The sequence below is a fragment of the Saccopteryx bilineata genome, chromosome 1, assembly GCF_036850765.1.
Source record: "Saccopteryx bilineata isolate mSacBil1 chromosome 1, mSacBil1_pri_phased_curated, whole genome shotgun sequence".
Classification (NCBI taxonomy): Eukaryota; Metazoa; Chordata; class Mammalia; order Chiroptera; family Emballonuridae; genus Saccopteryx; species Saccopteryx bilineata.
The window spans coordinates 346,626,132-346,646,212 of record NC_089490.1 but is presented as its reverse complement, the minus strand read 5'-3'; the positions used below and the strand labels follow the sequence as shown (position 1 = coordinate 346,646,212).

Genomic DNA, 20,081 nt, shown 5'->3' with positions numbered 1-20,081 from the left:
ACTGCGATTTCTAATGCTGGGTCATAAGACATTGTGGCTCCCACTGTCTATCTCTGGCATCACTTCTTCTGGGGGAAGCCAGTTGTTGGGTCATGAGAATAATCAAATAGCCCTTATGGAGTGGCCCGCATGGTGAATAACTGAGACTTCCCATCAACAACGAGCACCAACCAAGCATGTGAGTATCTTGAAAACTGATCCTTCAGCTCCAATCAAGCCTTCAGATGACAGCTGCTGTAGCAGACATCTTGACTACAACTCATGAGAGACCCTAACCCAGAACCACCCAGCTGAGCTTCTCCCAAATTCCTGACCCACAGACTTCATAAGAGACAATAAATGTTTATTATAATAAATTATAATATTTTATAACCAAAATTTGTAAATATTGTCATTTTTTAAGTTTATGTTTTGGGGTGATTTGTTGTGCAGCAATAAATCATTAACCCACAGTCCTGTATACTTAGAGACCTCATAAAAAAAAACTTCTGTTTTTGGGAAATTCTTATTTTCCCCCAGCCTCGGTCTTAGTTTAAGTTATCAAACTAAAAATAGCTATCAGGCTTGGGGAATTCAAATCAGGAAGACAGGATCCCATTCTATCCTTTAAAGAGGTTTTTCTGTTTATTGCAGAAAGCACATCACATCACCTTTACCTGGGCCATCCAGAGACACGATTCCTAAAAAATCAAAGGAATTAGAAGCCCAGAATTGCCCAATTAAGTACAGTACTGAGGAAGTAATAAGGAATTGAGAAATAATACTCTCTTAGAGTATGGTATCAGTGGTAGGGCTAATGCATTATATTTAAATAACATGTTACTTTTCATGTTTTCACTACTGTATCTGAGGTAGGTGGGGGAAGATATAAACAAACCAGGTTACATATGAAAACATGGCTAAGAGTCTGGTGGTGAGTGAATGACAGCGCCAAATCTAGAATCTCGGTTTCATGACTCCAAGTCAGGCTTGGTACTTTTCAGGTGGGACCTCCCAGATGTGATAACTTGATTGCCTTTCATTCAGTTGGAACGTCCTCTGAGATCAAGGTGCACTTGTAGGTCTCCTTAAAGGCCTTAAGAAAATGTGGTATTACTTCATCCACAGTGACGTGCCTCTGGAGCTCCTTACTCAGGGAGGTGACGCCTGTCCCAACCAGCCCACAGGGCACAATGTGCTCAAACCACGAGAGGTCTGTAGAACAGTTCAGAGCCTGGCCGTGGGATGTGATGTGCCTTCCACAGCGGACTCCTGCAAGACAAACCAAAAGCTGTTAGAATAGATACCCTCCCTTCCCAGGCTTCAGGATCCCCTTCAGTGTGTTGAGGGAAGTAGACTGGATCACTGCTTTTCCAACTTGAGTTTCTGGAGCAGCCACGGGGTTGTGCATAGATCAGAGGTGGACAAGGTAGGGGACAACAGCTGCACTTATTATGGAGAAAATGTAAAGCAAGAGAGTCTCTTGCTTTAAAAAAAGTGAGTACGAAATACCCTTATAGTCCTGACATTATGAAGAAACCTGGCAATTCACTTCTCGCGTCTCTCCATTTGGAAAGTTGCACAAGATGACTTCTGAGAGCTCTTCTGGCTCTGAATATAATACATCAGGCTTAAAGAGGCTTAAAAACTCTTGAGCATAGCAGGTCGTTCTGGTTCAAAGCCCGCGCCAGATACACCTCTATTGGTCCCGCCCTGCCAGGCCGGGTGACGCTCACCGATAGCGCAGATCTTGCGCTCACCCAGCCAGACGCCGGTATAGGGTGGCGGCCGTGCACAGGCACCCTGCAGGCCCTGGAGCTCGCACAGGCGCACGGCACACGCCTCCAGGGCCGCCACGTGGGTGCGAAGGCGCAAGCCCAGGCGCCGCAGGTCAAGTACCGGGTGGCAAAGCAGCTGGCCCGGGCCATGGAAGGTGGCCAGGCCACCGCGGCCTGTGGTGTGCACCTCGGCTCCCAAGGCCCGCAGCTGCGCCACCTCCTTGGGCGTCAGGCCGCCGCGCAGCCCGGCTGTGTATACGGGCCCCGCGGGCTCGCAGAGTAGGAGTGCACCCGCCTCAGTCTTCGTCTGGGCCTCCGCGCTTGGCTCCGCCTGCAGCAGCCGCAGCCAGCGCTCCTGCAATGCCAGTAGCTGGGCATACGGAACCCGACCCAGCCACACGAACCTTACAGTGGGTTGCTGCATTGCGCCCTCTGAGGCGCCCGCGCGGCCCCGCCCCACGCCTGAGCCTGGGGGCGTGCCGGGGGCGGGGCCTCGGGTCAAGTCCTGAGTTGCTGCTCCGAAGTGCATGTTACAGGCTCCTGAGAGACTGATCCCAAGACTCAGAGCAAGGTGCATCTCTTCCCTTCATTCCATTCAGAAACCAGTATTTAGGGCCTGCGTGTACCTTAGGCGCTTGATACAGTGGTGCACAGTGTACGGGGACAAGAAAGATCTGTTCCGGGAAGCCTACGTGCTTACAGCAGACAATAAACAAGCATTAAAACATGAAATAAATAAGGTTATTTCACACACTGATAACTGCTATGAAGAGAAAAATAAAATAGGGTAATGTGACATTCCCGAGGAATCTCAGAAGGAGATTAAAGCTCAGGAAGTTTATGGAGGAGGAGGGATACTTTGAAGACCACAGTGTTAAAAGAGGGACAGAAGCTGGATTAGGCAGAAGGAGAAGTTAAACCAGGGGTCGCCACATATTTTAAAATGTAATTCCGTGAGAACCATATAACGACCCGTGTATGTTACACATTATCCAATAAAAATTTGGTGTTGGCCCTGGCCGGTTGGCTCAGTGGTAGAGTGTCGGCCTGGCATACAGAAGTCCCGGGTTCGATTTCCGGCCAGGGCACACAGGAGAAGCACCCATCTGCTTCTCCACCCCTCCCCCTCTCCTTCCTCTCTGTCTCTCTCTTCCCCTCCCGCAGCCGAGGCTCCATTGGAGCAAAGTTGGCCCAGGCGCTGGGGCTGGCTCCTTGGCCTCTGCCCCAGGCGCTAGAGTGGCTCTGGTCACAACAGAGCGACGCCCCGGAGGGGCAGAGCATCGCCCCCTGGTGGGCAGAGCGTCGCCCCCTGGTGGGCATGCCGGGTGGATCCCGGTTGGGCGCATGCAGGAGTCTGTCTGACTGTCTCTCCCTGTTTCCAGCTTCAGAAAAAAAAAAAAAAAATTTGGTGTTGTCCAGGAGGACAACTGTGATTGGCTCCAGCCACCTGCACCCATGAACATGAGCGGTAGGAAATGAATGAATTGTAATATATGAGAATGTTTTATATTTTTAATGTTATTATTTTTTGTATTAAAGATTTGTCTGCGAGCCACAAAAGAGCCACATCTGGCTCACAAGCCATAGGTTCCTGACCTCTGAGTTAAAGAATCTCAGCAGAGGCCTCGTCTAATCCTAAAGAATGCTCTGAGCCTGGTATAACCTTTCAGAATTGTTTCAAATTAAAGAAGGGGGCCAAAAATTTATATTCTTGTCCTGACCAGTGATAGGTAGACGCTGTATCAGGAGAGGTACTGTAACTTGGCAAGGCTACTTCCTTCCATGGAGGACAATTCCCAGACAGGAATTACAAACCATGAGCAACCCACTCCCAGAAACTGGGGAAATGATGGCTAGGACCTGAGGGTGGATCTGGAACTCAGTATTCATTATGTTGTATTGGAGTGTCATTTAAAATGACAAATCTGAATTCATTAAATAAACTTAATACCAACGATGTGTTAGGCCCATTGCCAGGTGAAGAGATGACATAGGCCATTCCACTCTGTAATCCTAAAGGCATACAGAACCCAATTTTAATATTCTCAATGCATCTTCTGAATCTGTCTTCTAAGCCACAACCAAGGAGCATTCAATTGAAAAGAAAGCAGAATGAAACAAGAAAGCAGAGAAGTATGGAGAATAATGTAACAAATTACTGTTTACCTACCGTCCTGACTTGTCAAATTTTAAAACTTTAAAAATTTTTGCTCGGGTCTTTTTTAATTTTAGAAACTAATAACCTAGATCACTCCCATGACATTTCATATATATGTATATATAAATACATACACACACACACACATATATATGTATATATGTGTGTGTGTGTGTGTGTATATATATATATATATATATATATATATAAGTCCTAGGGCAAACATTAGCAAATTGAATCCAGAAATTAGGATTCAACAGGATTAACAAATACATTATGATAAAATAGTGTTTATCCCAGGAATGCAAGGTTGGTTTAATGTTCTAAAATCAAATAATATAATTTATCATAAAGAAGAAAAACCATATGATTATTTTCAATGGATGTAGGAAAAGCAGTTGCCCCAAATCAACACCGCTTTGACTAAAACTCTCAGCAAACTAGGAAGAGAAGAGAAAGCCTCCAGTCTGATGAAGGGTATTGCATCAACCAGGGTTCAGATGAGAGAGAAACCATATAGGTAATATTTTAATTAATTTTTTTGCTTCAAGAAAATTGTAGACTCACATTGCAATTGTAAGGAATAATACAGAGACTTCCTGTGTACCCTTTACCCCAGTCTCCCTCATGGTAATATCTTGCCAATGCCACAATTAGATATTGATGTTAATGCAGTTAAGATACAGAACATTTACACCACCACAAGCATTCCCTAATATTGCTCTTTTATATCTAGACTACTACTTAACTGGCAAACACTGATCTGTGTTATATAAATGGAAAAAAAAAGTGTGTATACTTTTGGAATTGGAATTTTTTTACTTAGGATAATTTTTTGGAGACTCATTCAGGTTGTCACATGTATCAATAGTTAATTTCTTATTATTGAGTAGTGTTCCATGGTATGGATGTACCACAATTTGTTTAAACATTCACTCATTGAAGAATAATTAGGTCATTCCCAGTTTTCAAATATTCTGAATAAAATAGCTACAAACTTCATGTACAGGTATTTTGTGTGACCATATGTTTCATTTTTCTGGAATAAATACCTAGGAGTGCAATTGCTGGGTCGTATAGTAGCTGCATGCTTAATTTTTCAAGAAACTGCCAAACTGCTCTCCAGAACATCCCTACCAGCAATATGCATATAACTATATATCTCCATCTATCTCAGTGGTCCCCCACCCCCGGGCCGCGGACGGGTACCAATTTGTGGGCCATTTGGTACCGGTCTGCAGAGAAAGAATAAATAACTTACATTATTTCCGTTTTATTTATATTTAAGTCTGAATGATTTTTATTTTTAAAAAATGACCAGATTCCCTCTGTTACATCCGTCTAAGACTCACTCTTGATGCTTGTTTCGGTCACATGATACATTTATCCGTCCTACCCTAAAGGCCGGTCCGTGAAAATATTTTCTGACATTAAACCGGTCCGTGGCCCAAAAAAGGTTGGGGACCACTGATTCTATCTGATCCAGTTTTTCTGCATTCTCTCCAGCATTTGGCATTGTCATTATTTTTTATTTTAGACACTCTGATAGATGTATAGTGATAGTTCCTTGTGATTTTAACTTGTATTTCCCTAATGGCTAAGATGTTGAATATATTTTTATGCTCTTATTTTCCATTTGTCTATCCTCTTCAGTGAAATGTCCGTTCATGTGTTTTGCCCATTTTCTAATTGATTGTTTTTTATTGTTGAGTTTTGAGATTTACATTCTAAACAGTAGTCCTTTATCAGAGATATGTGGTTTGTAAATAGTTCCTCCCCCTCAGTGGTTTATGTTATCCTCTTAACAGTCTTTTGCAAAGCAAAAATTTGTAATTTTGATCAAGCCCACTTTTTCTTTTATGGCTCATGCATTTGGTCTAAGAAGTCTTTGCCTAGCCCTAGATCCTGAAGACTTTCTTCTGTGTTTTTCCCTAAGTTTTGAAACTTAGGGTCGTGTGTGTGTGTGTGTGTGTGTGTGTGTGTTTTCTCTTATGAACGTCCCTTTGCTCCAGTATCATCTGTTTAAAAGACTGTATTTCCTCTATTTAATTGCTTTATATCTTTGTCAAAAACCAGTTGGGCATACATGAGTGTGCCAATTTCAGGGTTCTCTTCCATTTATCTATGTGTCTTTCTCTCCATCAATACCACATATTGATTGCTGTAACTATATAAGTCTTAAAATCAAGTAGTCTGATTCCTCCCACTTTATTATTATTTTATCCAAAATTGTTTTATTTGTTTGCCTTTCTGCTCAAATTTTAGATCAAGTCTTGTCTATATCTAAAAATCTTGATGGGATTTTGATAGGAATTGCATTAAACCTATACATCATTTTGTAGGGAATTGGCATATTTGCTACATTGGGTCTTTCAGTCCATGAATGTGGTATATCTCACTATTTATTTAGATCTTCATTGACTTCTTTCATTAGTGTTTTGTAGTTTTCAGCATACAAATGTAGACATGTTTTATTAGATTTATATGTGTTTCTCTCCTTTGGAGTGATTCTAAATGGTATTGTATTTTTTTTTGTATTTTTTTTTTCTGAAGCTGGAAACTGGGAGGCAGTCAGATAGACTCCCGCATGCGCCCGACCAGGATCCACCTGGCACTCCCACCAGGGGGCAATGCTCTGCCCATCCGGGGCGTCGCTCTGTTGTGACCAGAGCCACTCTAGCGCCTGGGGCAGAGACCAAGGAGCCATCCCCAGCGCCCGGGCCATCTTTTGCTCCAATGAAGCCTTGGCTGCGGGAGGGGAAGAGAGAGACAGAGAGGAAGGAGAGGGGGAGGGGTGGAGAAGCAGATGGGCACCTCTCCTGTGTGCCCTGGCCAGGAATCAAACCCGGGACTTCTGCACGCCAGGCCAACGCTCTACCACTGAGCCAACTGGCCAGGGCTAGTATTGTATTTTTAATTTCTGTGTTTATATGTTCATTGCAAATATGTAGAAATTCAACTGACATTTGTATGTTTATTTTGCATCCTGCAACATACCTTGCTAAACTCACTTATTAGTTCTAGGTGTTTTTGGTAGATTCCTTAAAATTTTCTGCACAGGCAATCTTGTCATCTGCAAATAAAGACAGTTCTATTTTCTTTCTTTTTAATGGGTATACATTTAATTCCTTTGTTTTGTCTTATTGCACTGTATAGAACTTCCAGTACTATGTCAAATAAAGGTGGTAAGAGCAGACATCCTTGCCTTTATTCAATCTTAGGGGGGAAGCATTCACTATTAAGTGTACTGTTAGTTGTAGGTTTTTGAGACTTGTTTGGAGATTCTAGCAGGGGAGCGCAGCTACTCGTATACCCTTGACCGAAGAACAGTCCTCTCCTCTAGCGGGGAAGGTTGTCCTCTTCGACCGAGCGCGCAGCTTCGGGAGGGACGCACATAGAGCGGTGAGGGAGGAAGGGGACACCTGCCTAGCCAGCCAGATCAGCCGAATCAACCCTGGTGATCAATGGGGTGAGAGATGTCGCAGCCAGATCGCCCTCACATCCTAGTTGTAGGTTTTTACTGATGAGCTATATAAAGTTGAGGAAGTTTCTCTCTATTCTTATTTTCCTGAGAGTATTAATCATGAAGGGTATTGAATCTTGTCAGAGTGTTTTGGGGTTTTTTGTTTTTTTGATTTTTTTTTCAATTATTGATATGAGCACGTGACTTTCCTTCTTCAGTCTGTTAATGTAGTAGATTACATTGATTGATTTTTGAATGTTGACTAGCCTCACATAACTGGAATAAATCCCACTTGGTTATGCTGTATAAGTCTTTAAAAAATTTTTTTTAGATTTTATTTGTTGATTTTTAGAGAAAGAGAGAAGGGGAGGGAGAGAGAGAAAGAAGGGGGAGAAGAGGAAGCATCAACTCCTAGTAGTTGCTTCCTGTATGTGCCTTGACTGGGTAAGCCCAGGGTTTTGAATCGGTGACCTCAGCGTCTAGGTTGACACTTGATCCACCGCACCACCACTGGTCAGGTGTATAATTCCTTTTATACATTGTTGTATTTAGTTTGCTAATATTTTCTTGAGAATTTTGCATCTAAATTTATGAGAGATACTAGTCTGTAGGGTTTTTTTGTGTGTGTGTGCTTCTTTTGCTTTGGTATACTGTAATACTAGCTTCATAAAATGAATTGGGAAGTGTTTGTCCTCTTCTATTTTCTGGAAAAGATTGTGTAGATTGTCTTTATTCTACTTTAGACATTTGGTAGAATTCTCTGTGAAACCATCTGGGGCTGGAGATTTCTTTCTTGGAAGGTTTAAAATTAGAAATCAAGCCCTGGCCAGGTAGTTCAGTTGGTTAGAGTATCATCCCAACAGGTCAAGGTTGTAGATTTGATCCCTAGTCAGGGCACATATTGAAATCAATCAATGAATGCATAAATAAGTGGAACAACAAATCATTGTTTCTCTCTCTTTCTCATTCTCTCTAAAATCAGTAAATAAAAAAAATTCTTAACAATTATAGGGCTATTTAAATCATTTCATATTGTATGAGTTTTAATCTTTGTGTTTTTCAAGGAATTGTTCCATTATGTCTAAGTTGTCAAGTTTATGTTTATAGAGTTGCTTGTAGTATTCACTTATTGTCCTTTTGATGTTTACATGGCCTATAATGATGTCCTTTTGTCATTTCTGATGTTGGTAATTTATATCTCTATCTTACAAAAATCATCTCTTTGTTTCATTGTTCCTATTGTTTTTATGATTTCAATTTCATCGATTTTTTGCTCTTATCTTTATTATTTCCTTCCTTCTGCTTGCTTTGAGTTTGTTTTGTTCTTTTTCTGTGTTTTCTAGATGGGAGCTTAGGTAATTAATTTGAGATATTTCCTCTTTTCTAGTGTATTTATTGTTATGAAAATTTCGCTCTCAGTATAATTTTATCTGTCTCCCACAAAGTTTGATATGATCTGTGTTTATTTATGTTTAATTCAATGTATTTTTTATATCCCTTGAGAATACCTCTTTGACTCATGGACTATTTTTAAGTATGTTATATTTTTGTTATCTTTTGGTTACTGATTTCTAGTTTGAGTTTATTGTAGATAGAAAACACACTGTATGAGTTCTTTTTTTTTCTTTTCCATGTGAGAGGAGGGGGGATAGAGAGACAGACTTCCACATGTGTTCTAACTGATATCCACCCTACAACCCCCATCTGGGGCCGATGCTCTGCCATCTGGGGCCCTGCTTGCAACTGAGCTATTTTTTTAGCACCTGAGGAGGAGGATCCACAGAGCCATCCTTAGCACTTGGGGCCAGTGCTCTTGAACCAATTGAGCCATGGCTGAGGGAGGAGAAGAGAGAGAAGGATAGAAGGGGGAGGAATGGAGAAGCAGATGGTCACTTCTCTTGTGTGCCTTGACTGGGAATCAAACCAGAGACTTCCACAGCCAGGCCAGCACTCTACTACTAAGCCAACCAGCCAGGGCCAAGTTCAATTCTTTTAAATTTGTTTTCTTAATGGCCCAGTATATGGTCTATCTTAGTATATGTTGTGTGGACACTTTATTTATTTCTTTTTCTTTTTTTTTTTTTTTAATTTTTAGAGAGGAGAGAAAGAGAGAGAGAGAAGGGGGAGGGAGGAGCAGGAAGCATCAACTCCCATATGTGCCTTGACCAGGCAAGCCCAGGGTTTTGAACCGGCAACCTCAGCATTCCAGGTCGATGCTTTATCCACTGCGCCACCATAGGTCAGGCTTGTGTGGACACTTTAAAAGAATATGTATTCTGCTGTTGTTTGGTGCAATGTTATATAAATGTTAATTAGAATATGTTAGCCAATAATTTGTTTTGTTTTGTTTTTTTGTATTTTTCCAAAGTTAGAAGTGGGGAGGCAATCAGACAGACTCCCATATGCACCCAACCAGGATGTACCTGGCATGCCCACCAGGGGGCAATTCTCTGATCATCTGGGCATTGCTCCATTGCAGCTTGAGCCATTCTAGCTCCTGAGGACAGCCACGGAGCCGTCCTCAGTGCCTGGGCCAACATTGTTCCAATGGAGCCTTGGCTGTGGAAGGGGGAGAGAGAGAGAGAGAGAGAGGAAGGAGAAGGGGAAGGATGGAAAAGCAAATGGGTGCCTCTCCTGTGTGCTCTGATGGGGAATTGAACCTGGGACCTCCACACACCGGGCTGATGCTCTACCACTGAGCCAACTGGCCAGGGCCTGTTAGTCAATAATGTTGATGAGTTCTGTATATTTGATGATTTTCTGTCTAGTTGTTCTACCAACTGTTCAGAGAAGAGTGTTGAAGTCTCTAAGCACAATTGTGAATTTAGCTATTTCTCCTTTAAGTTCTATCAGTTTTTGCTTTGTATATTTTGCATCTTTATTGTTTGGTGCATATCCACCAGTTTCTAACAAGACTGTCCTCACTTCAGATGCCACCTGAACTTTGGGGGTCCCCTGGCCCAATTTCTGATCAACTGGCTATAAATTCTGGAGTTCCCATAATCCTTTGGGTTCAATAATTTGCTAGGACAACTCACAGAACTCAAGAAAGTACTGTATTTACAACTGCAGTTTTATTATAAAGGATACAAATCAAGACCAGTTAAGTCATGAGACACACTGGTGGGGTCTGGCTGTAGAACTTCTTTGACCTCTTCCCTTGGAATCAGAGTGTCTCATCTACCTGGCACACCAATGTGTTCACCAACCAGGAAGCTCTACTGAACTTTGGTGTCTAGAGTTTTTATTGGAGTTTCATTACACAGGCATGATTGATTGAATCACTGGTCATGTGATTGAGTTCACTCTCAGGTCCTCCTCTTCTCTCTGGAGATCAGGCTATTGCAAAGCACTAACCCTCTAATCATGGGGTTAGTCTTTTTGGTGACCAACCCCCATTCTGAAGTCATCTCATCTCTTAGCAGAAATTAATGTTTATGATCTAAATAGTACATGATAACAAAAGCACTCTTATTATTTAGGGAATTCCAAGAGTTTAAATTCACCCCCCCCCCAGGAATCAGAGCCAAAGTCCAAATTCTATATTACATAAGATATATGCATTATTATTATTGCCCTGTTTTATAGGTAAGTAGACACCTACAGAGGTTGCTCAAAGTCACAGCTAGTAGCTAGCTGAATGAGGACTCAGCCCTAGATGTGTCTGACCACAGTCTTGTTATTCTTCTCCACTTTATATATTATCTGAAAGCAATTGCTTACTATGTACTGGATGAATAAATTACCAGGAAAACATCAGAGATGATTTTTGAATTTCTAGCTTGGGGGATGAAGAATGATCAAGGCTTTTCTAAGAAATCCTTTTTAGATATGTATATTTTGTAGGTCCTATTCGATATTAAAATATTTTTATATCTACATCAAATGTTATTTCTCTGCTAAAAATACTGGAAAGGATTTCCTAAATTTTTCTTTGAATCATGTGGTTATGTCTACTTAAGTTATGGCAATATTTGATTACTTGGCAATCATAGTTTATACATGTAATGTTTACAAAGTGATAAAGTCAAACTTGCAAATTATCTTAAATTATAATCAAATGTCTATGAATACTAACTCCAGCTTTCACCTAAGGTCTGCATCACAACCAGGGGCAGGGCCTCCATTTTGCACAATGATAGGGAGCACCATTCACCTACACTGCAATTCAAAAGTGCCTCCTGGAATTGTCCAATGCAATAGGCCTTTCCAGTGAGTCAGGATAAAGATGAAGAAGAGTCCATGTTCACTGCATAACCAGGAGTAGCAAGTGTCACTTGTACTCACTTTCCATGTCCAGTACTTAGTCACATGACTACTTCTAGCTTTAAGAGGGTTTGGGGAGTGTCCTTTGCATAGTGTAGTGTTGTGACTAGTTAAAACTCAGGTGACCCATTAATAAAAGAAGAAGAGGATATGTGGTAGTCACTGTCATAATTACATTTAATAACTAATTAAACTGATATAAATTTACATTAGTAGACATTTGGTTAGATATTTATTAAATTATATTCTGTAGCTTTCTTTTTGTGTTTTGGATTCCGTAAGAAAAAATGGGAGAAAGGGGTTCTTAAACCTTTTTCAGGCCCTTAAACAGCTTGTGAGCTGCAGGTGCTGGGGCTATGGATACAAGACATCTGAGGATTAGGTGCTGGGCCTAATGGATACAGACATCTGAGGATGGTGAGGCCACTAACAGAGAGGGAACCCAAGGAGTGTGTAATCTCTCTTGGCACCCTCCTAGGGAAGAAAGTAGTCCCTCAAAGGGTGTGTGGCCAGATTCAGAATGAAAGTTAGGAGTTTAGACATTCACATAAATATCAACTAATCCTTATGTAGTTAGGGAATATTCCATGGGATGGGGTCGGGGAAGGAGGAAGTGAGAATTGAGGAAAATGGAATAACAGCCAGAATGAGGCTCAGGTCCAAGAAATTGGGACGGGGACAACATTACATGGACAGATATATACAATGGTAGGTTTCAGAGCAGATTACAAAAGTAATTGAGAGTCATCAATGGCAGTGCTGTTCTTTTTTTTTTTTTTTTTTGTATTTTTTTGAAGCTGGAAACGGGGATAGACAGACTCCCGCATGCACCCAACCGGGATCCACCCGGCACGCCCACCAGGGGGCGACGCTCTGCCTACCAGGGGGCGATGCTCTGCCCCTCCGGGGCGTCGCTCTGTCGCAACCAGAGCCACTCTAGCGCCTGGGGCAGAGGCCAAGGAGCCATCCCCAGCTTCCGGGCCATCTTTGCTCCAATGGAGCCTCGCTGCAGGAGGGGAAGAGAGAGGCAGAGAGGAAGGAGAGGGGGAGGGGTGGAGAAGCAGATGGGCGCTTCTCCTGTGTGCCCTGGCTGGGAATCGAACCCGGGACCCCTGCACGCCAGGCCGACGCTCTACCACTGAGCCAACCGGCCAGGGCTGCAGTGCTGTTCTTTAAAAAATAAATGTAGCATTTAGATAGCTCCAGGCCCTGAGGGATAAACAGAGGTTGGATTACATAAGGTCCTGCCCCAGCTTACTTACAGTCTACAAGTAAATACATAATGAGATGGAGAAAGTAGTTCAAATAACTTGGTTTCTGTAGAAGATGAACTCAGTGCTCTAGCCTGAGAAAGGTCCTGATGTGAGTTGGAAGGATCCCTAGGCTGGGAGGCTTGGGATCAGGGTTCAAGTTCTGTGTCTATCACTATGTATTTGAGAAGGTGAGGTCTTTTGCATAATTTGATCCCTGGATCTTCATTTAGCTTAGTGCCTGGCACACAGTAAGTTGTTTGTTTGTTTTTTTTACAGAGACAGAGAGAGAGTCAGAGAGAGAAATAGACAGGGACAGACAGACAGGAATGGAGAGATGAGAAGCATCAATTATTAGTTTTTCATTGCGCATTGCGACACCTTAGAGTAGCAATCATTGATTGCTTTCTCATATGTGCCTTGACCGTGGGCCTTCAGCAGACCAAGTAACCACTTGCTCGAGCCAGCGACCTTGGGTCCAAGCTGGTGAGCTTTTTGCTCAAACCAGATGAGCCTGCGTTCAAGATGGCGACCTCGGGGTCTCGAACCAGGGTCCTCGGCATCCCAGTCCAACGTTCTATCCACTGCGCCGCTGCCTGGTCAGGCCGTCACACAGTAAGTTTTTAGTAAATATTTGGAGAACGAATGAACGATTTGTTAAATAAATAGCTAGTTGTGTGTCCTTGAACTGGGACCTCTTACCATGGGTCTCAACCAGTAGAGGAAACAGTGAAACAAGGTAGCCGTCAGTACCTAGAGACCCTAAATTTTTAGGACATGAGGACTGATATTTGGCTACCATAACACTAAAAATTGTGTACCCCATTGCATGCTGAATCAAATCTAAACTCAACCCACAAAGCTCAGCTCAAAGACTGCCTTTTTAACAATGCCTCCTCACCCCTTCCCTCAAAAATTGTACTTCTGCCAATATGTTCTGCCTGGGTTATTGTGAGTTGAGTTCATTATCCTGCCATCTCCCACTTGCTTTGTGACCTAAGAATACAGAGTAAAGCTAATACTTATATTGTATTTGTCATGTGCTGGACACCCTAAAAGCTTTAAAATCATCAAGTGTTTAATATCTTTAACAGCCCATGAAGTAGGTACTGTATTTTCTTATTTCACAGATGAAGAAACTGAAGCACAGAGTAAGTACCTTGCTTCCCATTAGGCTGCTAGTAAGTGTCAGGGACAGAATTCGAATATGGGTAGTCAGGCTCCAGAATCCTTGCCTTTAACCAGAACTCTGTCTTATACCTTTTTAAATCCCCCATAGCACATATATCATTGTTGGGCAGATAGTGGTGCTCAGTGAAAATGTTTACTGAATAAATACAAAAGTAGTAAGATGGAAAGCTGGGTATTAGAAGGGCATATGGTTCCCCTGAGTACCCATCTGCATACTGAGCCCCCCTCCTTTCTCCAGCATATGGGCTAGGTTGTTGTTCCATTCATCTGTTGATTCACCCACTCATCCATTCATCCAGTCAGCTATCCAGCCATCCAGCCAACCATCTTCTCAATGGATAGTTACTGTGCTACCCCACCCCACAGTGTGTGCCAGTGATACAAAACTGAATTGGCACATAAGTAGAGCAGATATGTCCACAGACAATGGCAATACAGTATGACATGAGCCACACAACAGAGAGAAACACTGACTCTGCACAGGCATACAGTGATTCAACAAAATTTATTTAATTTTGGACCTTATTGTCAATCAAAATTATTTGAAAATCTTGATTATAACAACATAATTAGTGATTTTGCTGAAATGAAGGCAAGGAAAAAATTTAATGAAATAATAATTTATGAATCTTTTCTTTCTTTTACTCATACAGGGTGGGGCATAAGTAAGCTTACAGTTGTGAGTATGCAAAAGAGCTTATTCTTATATTATTACTTATTAATTATTGTATTATTTTTCATGTGAACAACTATAAATCTACTTTTGCCTCACCCTGTATATTATTGTCCGTCAACAGAATGCCATTAAATTTAGCAATCTTTGATATTTTGCCTACTTTCAATCATAAAAAATTCATAGCTTTTGAGCAAAAGAAGCCAGACACAAAAAAGTATATACTGCACAATTCCATTTATATGAAGTTGGAATAGGCAAAACTAACCTATAGTAATAGAAATTTGATGGGTGGTTGTCTGGGGCAGAGGACAGGAGAAATTGACTGCACATAGGCATATGGAAACTTTTGGGGATAATGGAAATATTCCATATTTATGATTGATTGTTGTGGTGATTACACAAGTATATACATTTGTCAAAGCTCCTCAAACAGTGCACTTAAGATGTGTTTATTTCACTGTATGTAAAATATACCTTAATAAATTTAAGAAGATGTTATCTATTAATAAGTAACTGATTTAATTTGATGTATAACATAAATATTTAGATTTATGGTATGTGAACCCCCTGTATTTTAACCTGGGCCCCAGGGATAGTAACTCAGTTTTCAGCAAGAGTACTTGGGCAGATGACGGTGCCATTTCTGACGTGGGGAAAGCACAGGGTGGTTAAGTTTGGTGGGGGCAGGGCTGATATGCAACTGGTGCATTTCAGGACTGCATTACTGGCTATATCCGTTGGGAAAATCACAGCTGCTATGAGTCCCCTTGTTCCCCCAGCTGCCTGGACTTTCCCCTGAGACCCTCAGATCCTCCTACTCTCCAGCAAAAAATTAAAGGGTTAATACCTGGAACAGCAATGGGCCTTCAGGATGCTAATCCCAAACTCAAGGGCCTGTTTGTGCCTTTGCAGTATTTTTAATATCACGGCTAGTGGGATTGAGCAAGAAAGCATGTAAATCAGGGTTCATTTAGGAAATAGAAAGTTAGAGATGACTATAAGACATCCAAGTGGAAATGTCAACATAATATCAATATACAATATATATGGATAGAAGCTAAGAGGAGAGGTCTAGGCTAGAGATGGGGATGGAGACTGTTGGCTCCCCACTGCCCACAGAATCAAGTCCAAACTCCGTTAGGTTTGCAGTACAGGCCGTGACCATCCAGCCCACAGCTATCTTTTCAGTTCCGTCTCCTGCCACCTCCCTGTCAGGACCCCTGCCATTTTGCCACTTCCCGATCACTTTGTGCTGTAGAACATGCCATTCTTTCTGTCTGGAATTCCTACCATGTTTTCTCCACTGGTCACCCTCCTCCTCCTCCTTCAGGGCTCTGCTCACATGTCTCCACTTTCCGGAGGCTTCCGGCCTTATGCTCTGCCTTTCATGGCCCTGCACGCAGAGGAGAGCACCCTGCCTTGGACACCTCTGTTCAGATCCCTGCCTCCCACACTGGACTGTCAGCTCTTCCACATCAGGATGAGGTCTGGTAGCTCTCTGGGCCAGCAGATGCCCTGATATAGAGCAAATTTCCAGTAAATATTGAAGGAATGGATGGTAATGCAGAGTCCTGACTCTTTTTACTACAGACCCATCGTCACTGCATAGCCTCTGTGCGTGTGGAGTCACACATTTTGACAAACTAAACTTGATCTTCTTGAAAGAATAGTCTCTTTATAGGCAAAGACTACTTCTTCCACATCACTTCTCACTCACTGTGTCACAGCCTGAGAAAGAGCACACAAATAAAAGAATAAAAGCCTTGGCTGAGCTGAGTGAAGTACATGAAAGTGTTCAGTGGTTACCAGGTGCTGGGAGGAGGAAGAATGGGGAGTTATTAATGGGCACAGAGATTCAGTTTGGGGTGATGAAGTTTTTGAGATGGACATTGATAAAAATTGTGCAACAATTTGCAGGTACTTAATGCCACTGAACTGCATACTTAAATATGAATATAATGGTGAATTCTACGTTATATATATTTTACCACAATAAAAATAAATAAATATCCCAAGTAAAAATAATCAGATCCCGCTTCCCTTCACAAAAAAAAAAATGCCTGGCCCTGGGTACACAGTAGCTGATCTATGTGTCTGGATTTTCTTCTTTGTTCCTTCTGGAATTCTCTTTACCTGGGTTCCCGGGGCCTTAGCCAAGAGGCAGGATGAGGGAGAACCAGACAGGTGTTGAGAGAGGAAGTGATTAATGGTTGAACAAAGATCTGGTGGTTGTGGGGTCAAAGCCAGGGTGGCCTGCTGGGAAGGCCAGGCAAGAGGAGGCAGGCTGCCTCCCTGCCTGGAAGGAAGAAGGATGTCCGGGGGTCAGGGATGACACTGGTGTTTTTGGACATGGGAAAGAAGTGAGATATCTAAATTAAGGAGGAAAGCCGGGTGGGAGTTGCAGGATGTCCATATTGGCCTATGTTGCAAAAACAAATGCTTCTGGAAGTAAATACATACGTAAATAAGTAAGCACAGATTTTTTTTTTTTAAGTGCTCAAATCCACTTTCTTGGTCCACTTTACCAAGGACGGGGGCAGCATAATAAACTGAGAAGGGAAACAAATAGATTTTTAGATTCTGGCTGCTATGGGGGAATTACAGCAAGGTCTGATGCTATCTTTGTTTCTTTTTCATTATGAAAAATACGTTGCCTGACATGGGCACCCTGCTACCATTGGGAGAACCATGAGAATCCAATCAGTTCCCATAACACTGCCACGGGGAGGGGAGGTCATAAGGGAACTTGCTTTCCCTCAAGGCAGCCCTGACCAAAAATAAATAAATGAGTAAATGATAAATAAATAATGTCCTGGAAGAAACTCTGAAATGGGAATCAAAGCACATGGCCTCTGGTCTGGTGCTTTCATTCCTCGCTGGGTATACTGGGGCAAGTCATTTCCCCTCTCCGCATGCTAGTTATCAACTCAGGGCTCTTCTAGCTTTAATATTCTGAGTCTAGGACATACTTTTTTCAAGCCCTTGTAGAGAACAGTGTTGGGCAGATAAAATGTATTATGCTCACTTTGTTAAAGATGGTGCTGCCCACGTGAGGCCGTTGCCCAGGTGATATTAATGTGTGTTGAGAATCCTTGTAGCCTGGGGCTTGGTTTTGGGATTAAGCCTTTCCCATCCTTTTTGATGTGGGGCGGTACAATCCAATCATGCCTCAGAGAAGTGACTTTGTATTAGAGACTTCCATATTGTGTATATTGGATTAAAGGTTTGGATTTCTACACTATAAAATGGGGGCAGAACAGGAGCTTGCACTCTTGGTTCCTGGGATGATTAGCATGAGAGAGCAGAGGGAGCAGAGCAGAGAGCAGCGGAAAGAGGCCATGTGGCCAGGAGAAGCAGCCAAGATGGCGGAGTGCTGAGTGAGATGCCAGTTTGTGTGCAGTTTATGCAGGGAGAAGGAAGGAGATGGGGAACTGAGAAGAATAAGGCTGGTGAGCTAGAAACCTTTGATTCTAGGAAACTCGGATAAGTCAGTAGCTTTGTGAGCACTGAATGTGAGTGGGTTTTGGAGCCCAGTGAGTGTTTTTGCTTGCCCGCCGAGTGCAAGCTAGGATTAAAGACTATGGCCCATCAGCTTTTGGCTCCGTTGTTTCTTTACCGACTGTCCGAATCCAATGTGAACCTGCATGGGCTGGGCTGCTGTGATGGTAGTGGCCCTGGCTACTGGCTCTACAAACAGCAATGGGAGTTGGAGAGAGGAAAGAAAATGCTAAGCTGGATGGTGGAGCTGAATATCCCAGAGCTAGAAGAGAGGTCACCTCGCTTGCTCATTCATTCATTCATTCATTCATTCATTCATTCATTCATTCAATATTCATCTCTGAGCAAATACCTTGTGCTTGGTCCTGTGTATGAAATTGAGGACCAGAAATGGACCAGACTCAATCCCTCTTTTCCCTGAGCTTGCAGTCTAAGTGATAGAGGAGATAATCTGGGGGCGAGGCAAGAGGGTAAATGAGTGATTACACCACCAGAGGCTGTGGAGCTGGAGACAGAGTATATAGGGTATGGTAGCAGTGCAGAGAAACATGGTGGGGGGCTGCCTGCTGTACACAGAGCCATAGACATGCAGACTCAAAAGAACTGTGCCACAGTCAGGTTTCAAATATGATCTTTTGTCACATTAAATTGAAGCTTTATCTGAATTTATCATTTTCGTAGTTTTGCTTATTTTCTGTTTGTCTTGGTTTAGAGTTGTAGAAGAGCTATAAGCACAGAAATACATGTGCTGAGTTTTGGGCTTATAAGTGTGTAAATGGCATTAAAATTAAAATAAGTTAAATCAATTTTTGGATAAATCTGTGGGAATTTTAAACAGGGCCCCATTTATACTCTCCCAGTTTCATACCTATTCAGTGCAGTTTGATGTGGGCTCACACATAGATTCTTAGGGCTCCTTAGGTAGCTATCCCGTATAGCCTCTACAGACTCGTCACTGACTGATGGCCTACCAGAACGGGGCTTCTCCACCAAACTGCCGGTTTCCTTCAACTGCTTATCCTGCCTAGTAATGTTATTCCTATGTGGTGGTGCTTTGTTATAAACGCGCTGATATTCATGCTGCACTTTGGTCACAGATTCAAATTTAGCGAGCCACAGAACACACTGAACTTTCCTCTGTACCGTCCACATCTCAACTGAAATGGCCGTGAGCTGCTCCGCTGTATACACGGTGTTATGTCATCATCTGCGCATGTGCACTTGCTGCCACATCATCCTACAGAAACTAGAAAGGTTTTCCTTTTATTTGGTGCAGATTTCACATTTCTATCGTCTTTTCTTGCTCTCCTGTGACCGGTCAAAAGTGCACCATGACTTTATGGACACACTGTACTTGAGTTTGAGAAATATTTTGTTAACTACTTTGAACCATTCTCATAGTTAAGAATTTCTTGTTTGCATCTAACGGGATTCTATCCTGTTGCTACGTGATATCAAAATGACCTAAAAAAAAGATGAACCATGATGTATTATTATGTAGTTCAGAAAAAGGTGCACAGGGCTCTAGAAGGTAACCGCACCTTCCAGGGTCAGGCACATCTGACATTTACTTTACCGTTTTTTGCTGCACCCGATGTGTACCTTCTGCAGCAGCCATGCTCCAGAGATTGACACCTTAGCATTTACTAAGCAATTTGAGTAAAGTCCTTAGTTTCTCCAAGCTCCATGTCCCTAATCTGTAAGACTACATCTCAGGGCTGTTGTGAGGATCAATTGGACAAGTGTCTGGAATACAGTGATAATATTCTAATAGCCCCCATTAATGCTAGACACATTTCCTATTTTATCTCACTTAGTCTTT

At 42.3% G+C, this 20,081-nt stretch overlaps 1 protein-coding gene across 1 annotated transcript; it reads right to left on the bottom strand.

Moving 5' to 3' along the window:
- Positions 1-387: 387 nt before the first annotated feature.
- Positions 388-2,181, bottom strand: LIPT2 (lipoyl(octanoyl) transferase 2). The gene is made up of 2 exons (XM_066253721.1): positions 1,716-2,181; positions 388-1,251 (listed from the first exon to the last, which is right to left on the bottom strand). The coding sequence occupies exons 1-2, from the start codon at positions 2,179-2,181 to the stop codon at positions 1,019-1,021; spliced, it is 699 nt and encodes a 232-aa protein (XP_066109818.1). The 3' UTR covers positions 388-1,018.
- Between the last annotated feature and the right edge of the window lie 17,900 nt (positions 2,182-20,081).

What these genes read in the sequence shown, in the direction of transcription:
- LIPT2 (XM_066253721.1), bottom strand. Translation starts at nt 2,181, where the DNA reads ATGCAGCAACCCACTGTAAGGTTCGTGTGGCTGGGTCGGGTTCCGTAT. An exon ending in GCGCAAGATCTGCGCTATCG is followed by an intron (nt 1,252 to 1,715) that starts GTGAGCGTCACC and finishes TTTGTCTTGCAG; the next exon opens with GAGTCCGCTGTGGAAGGCAC.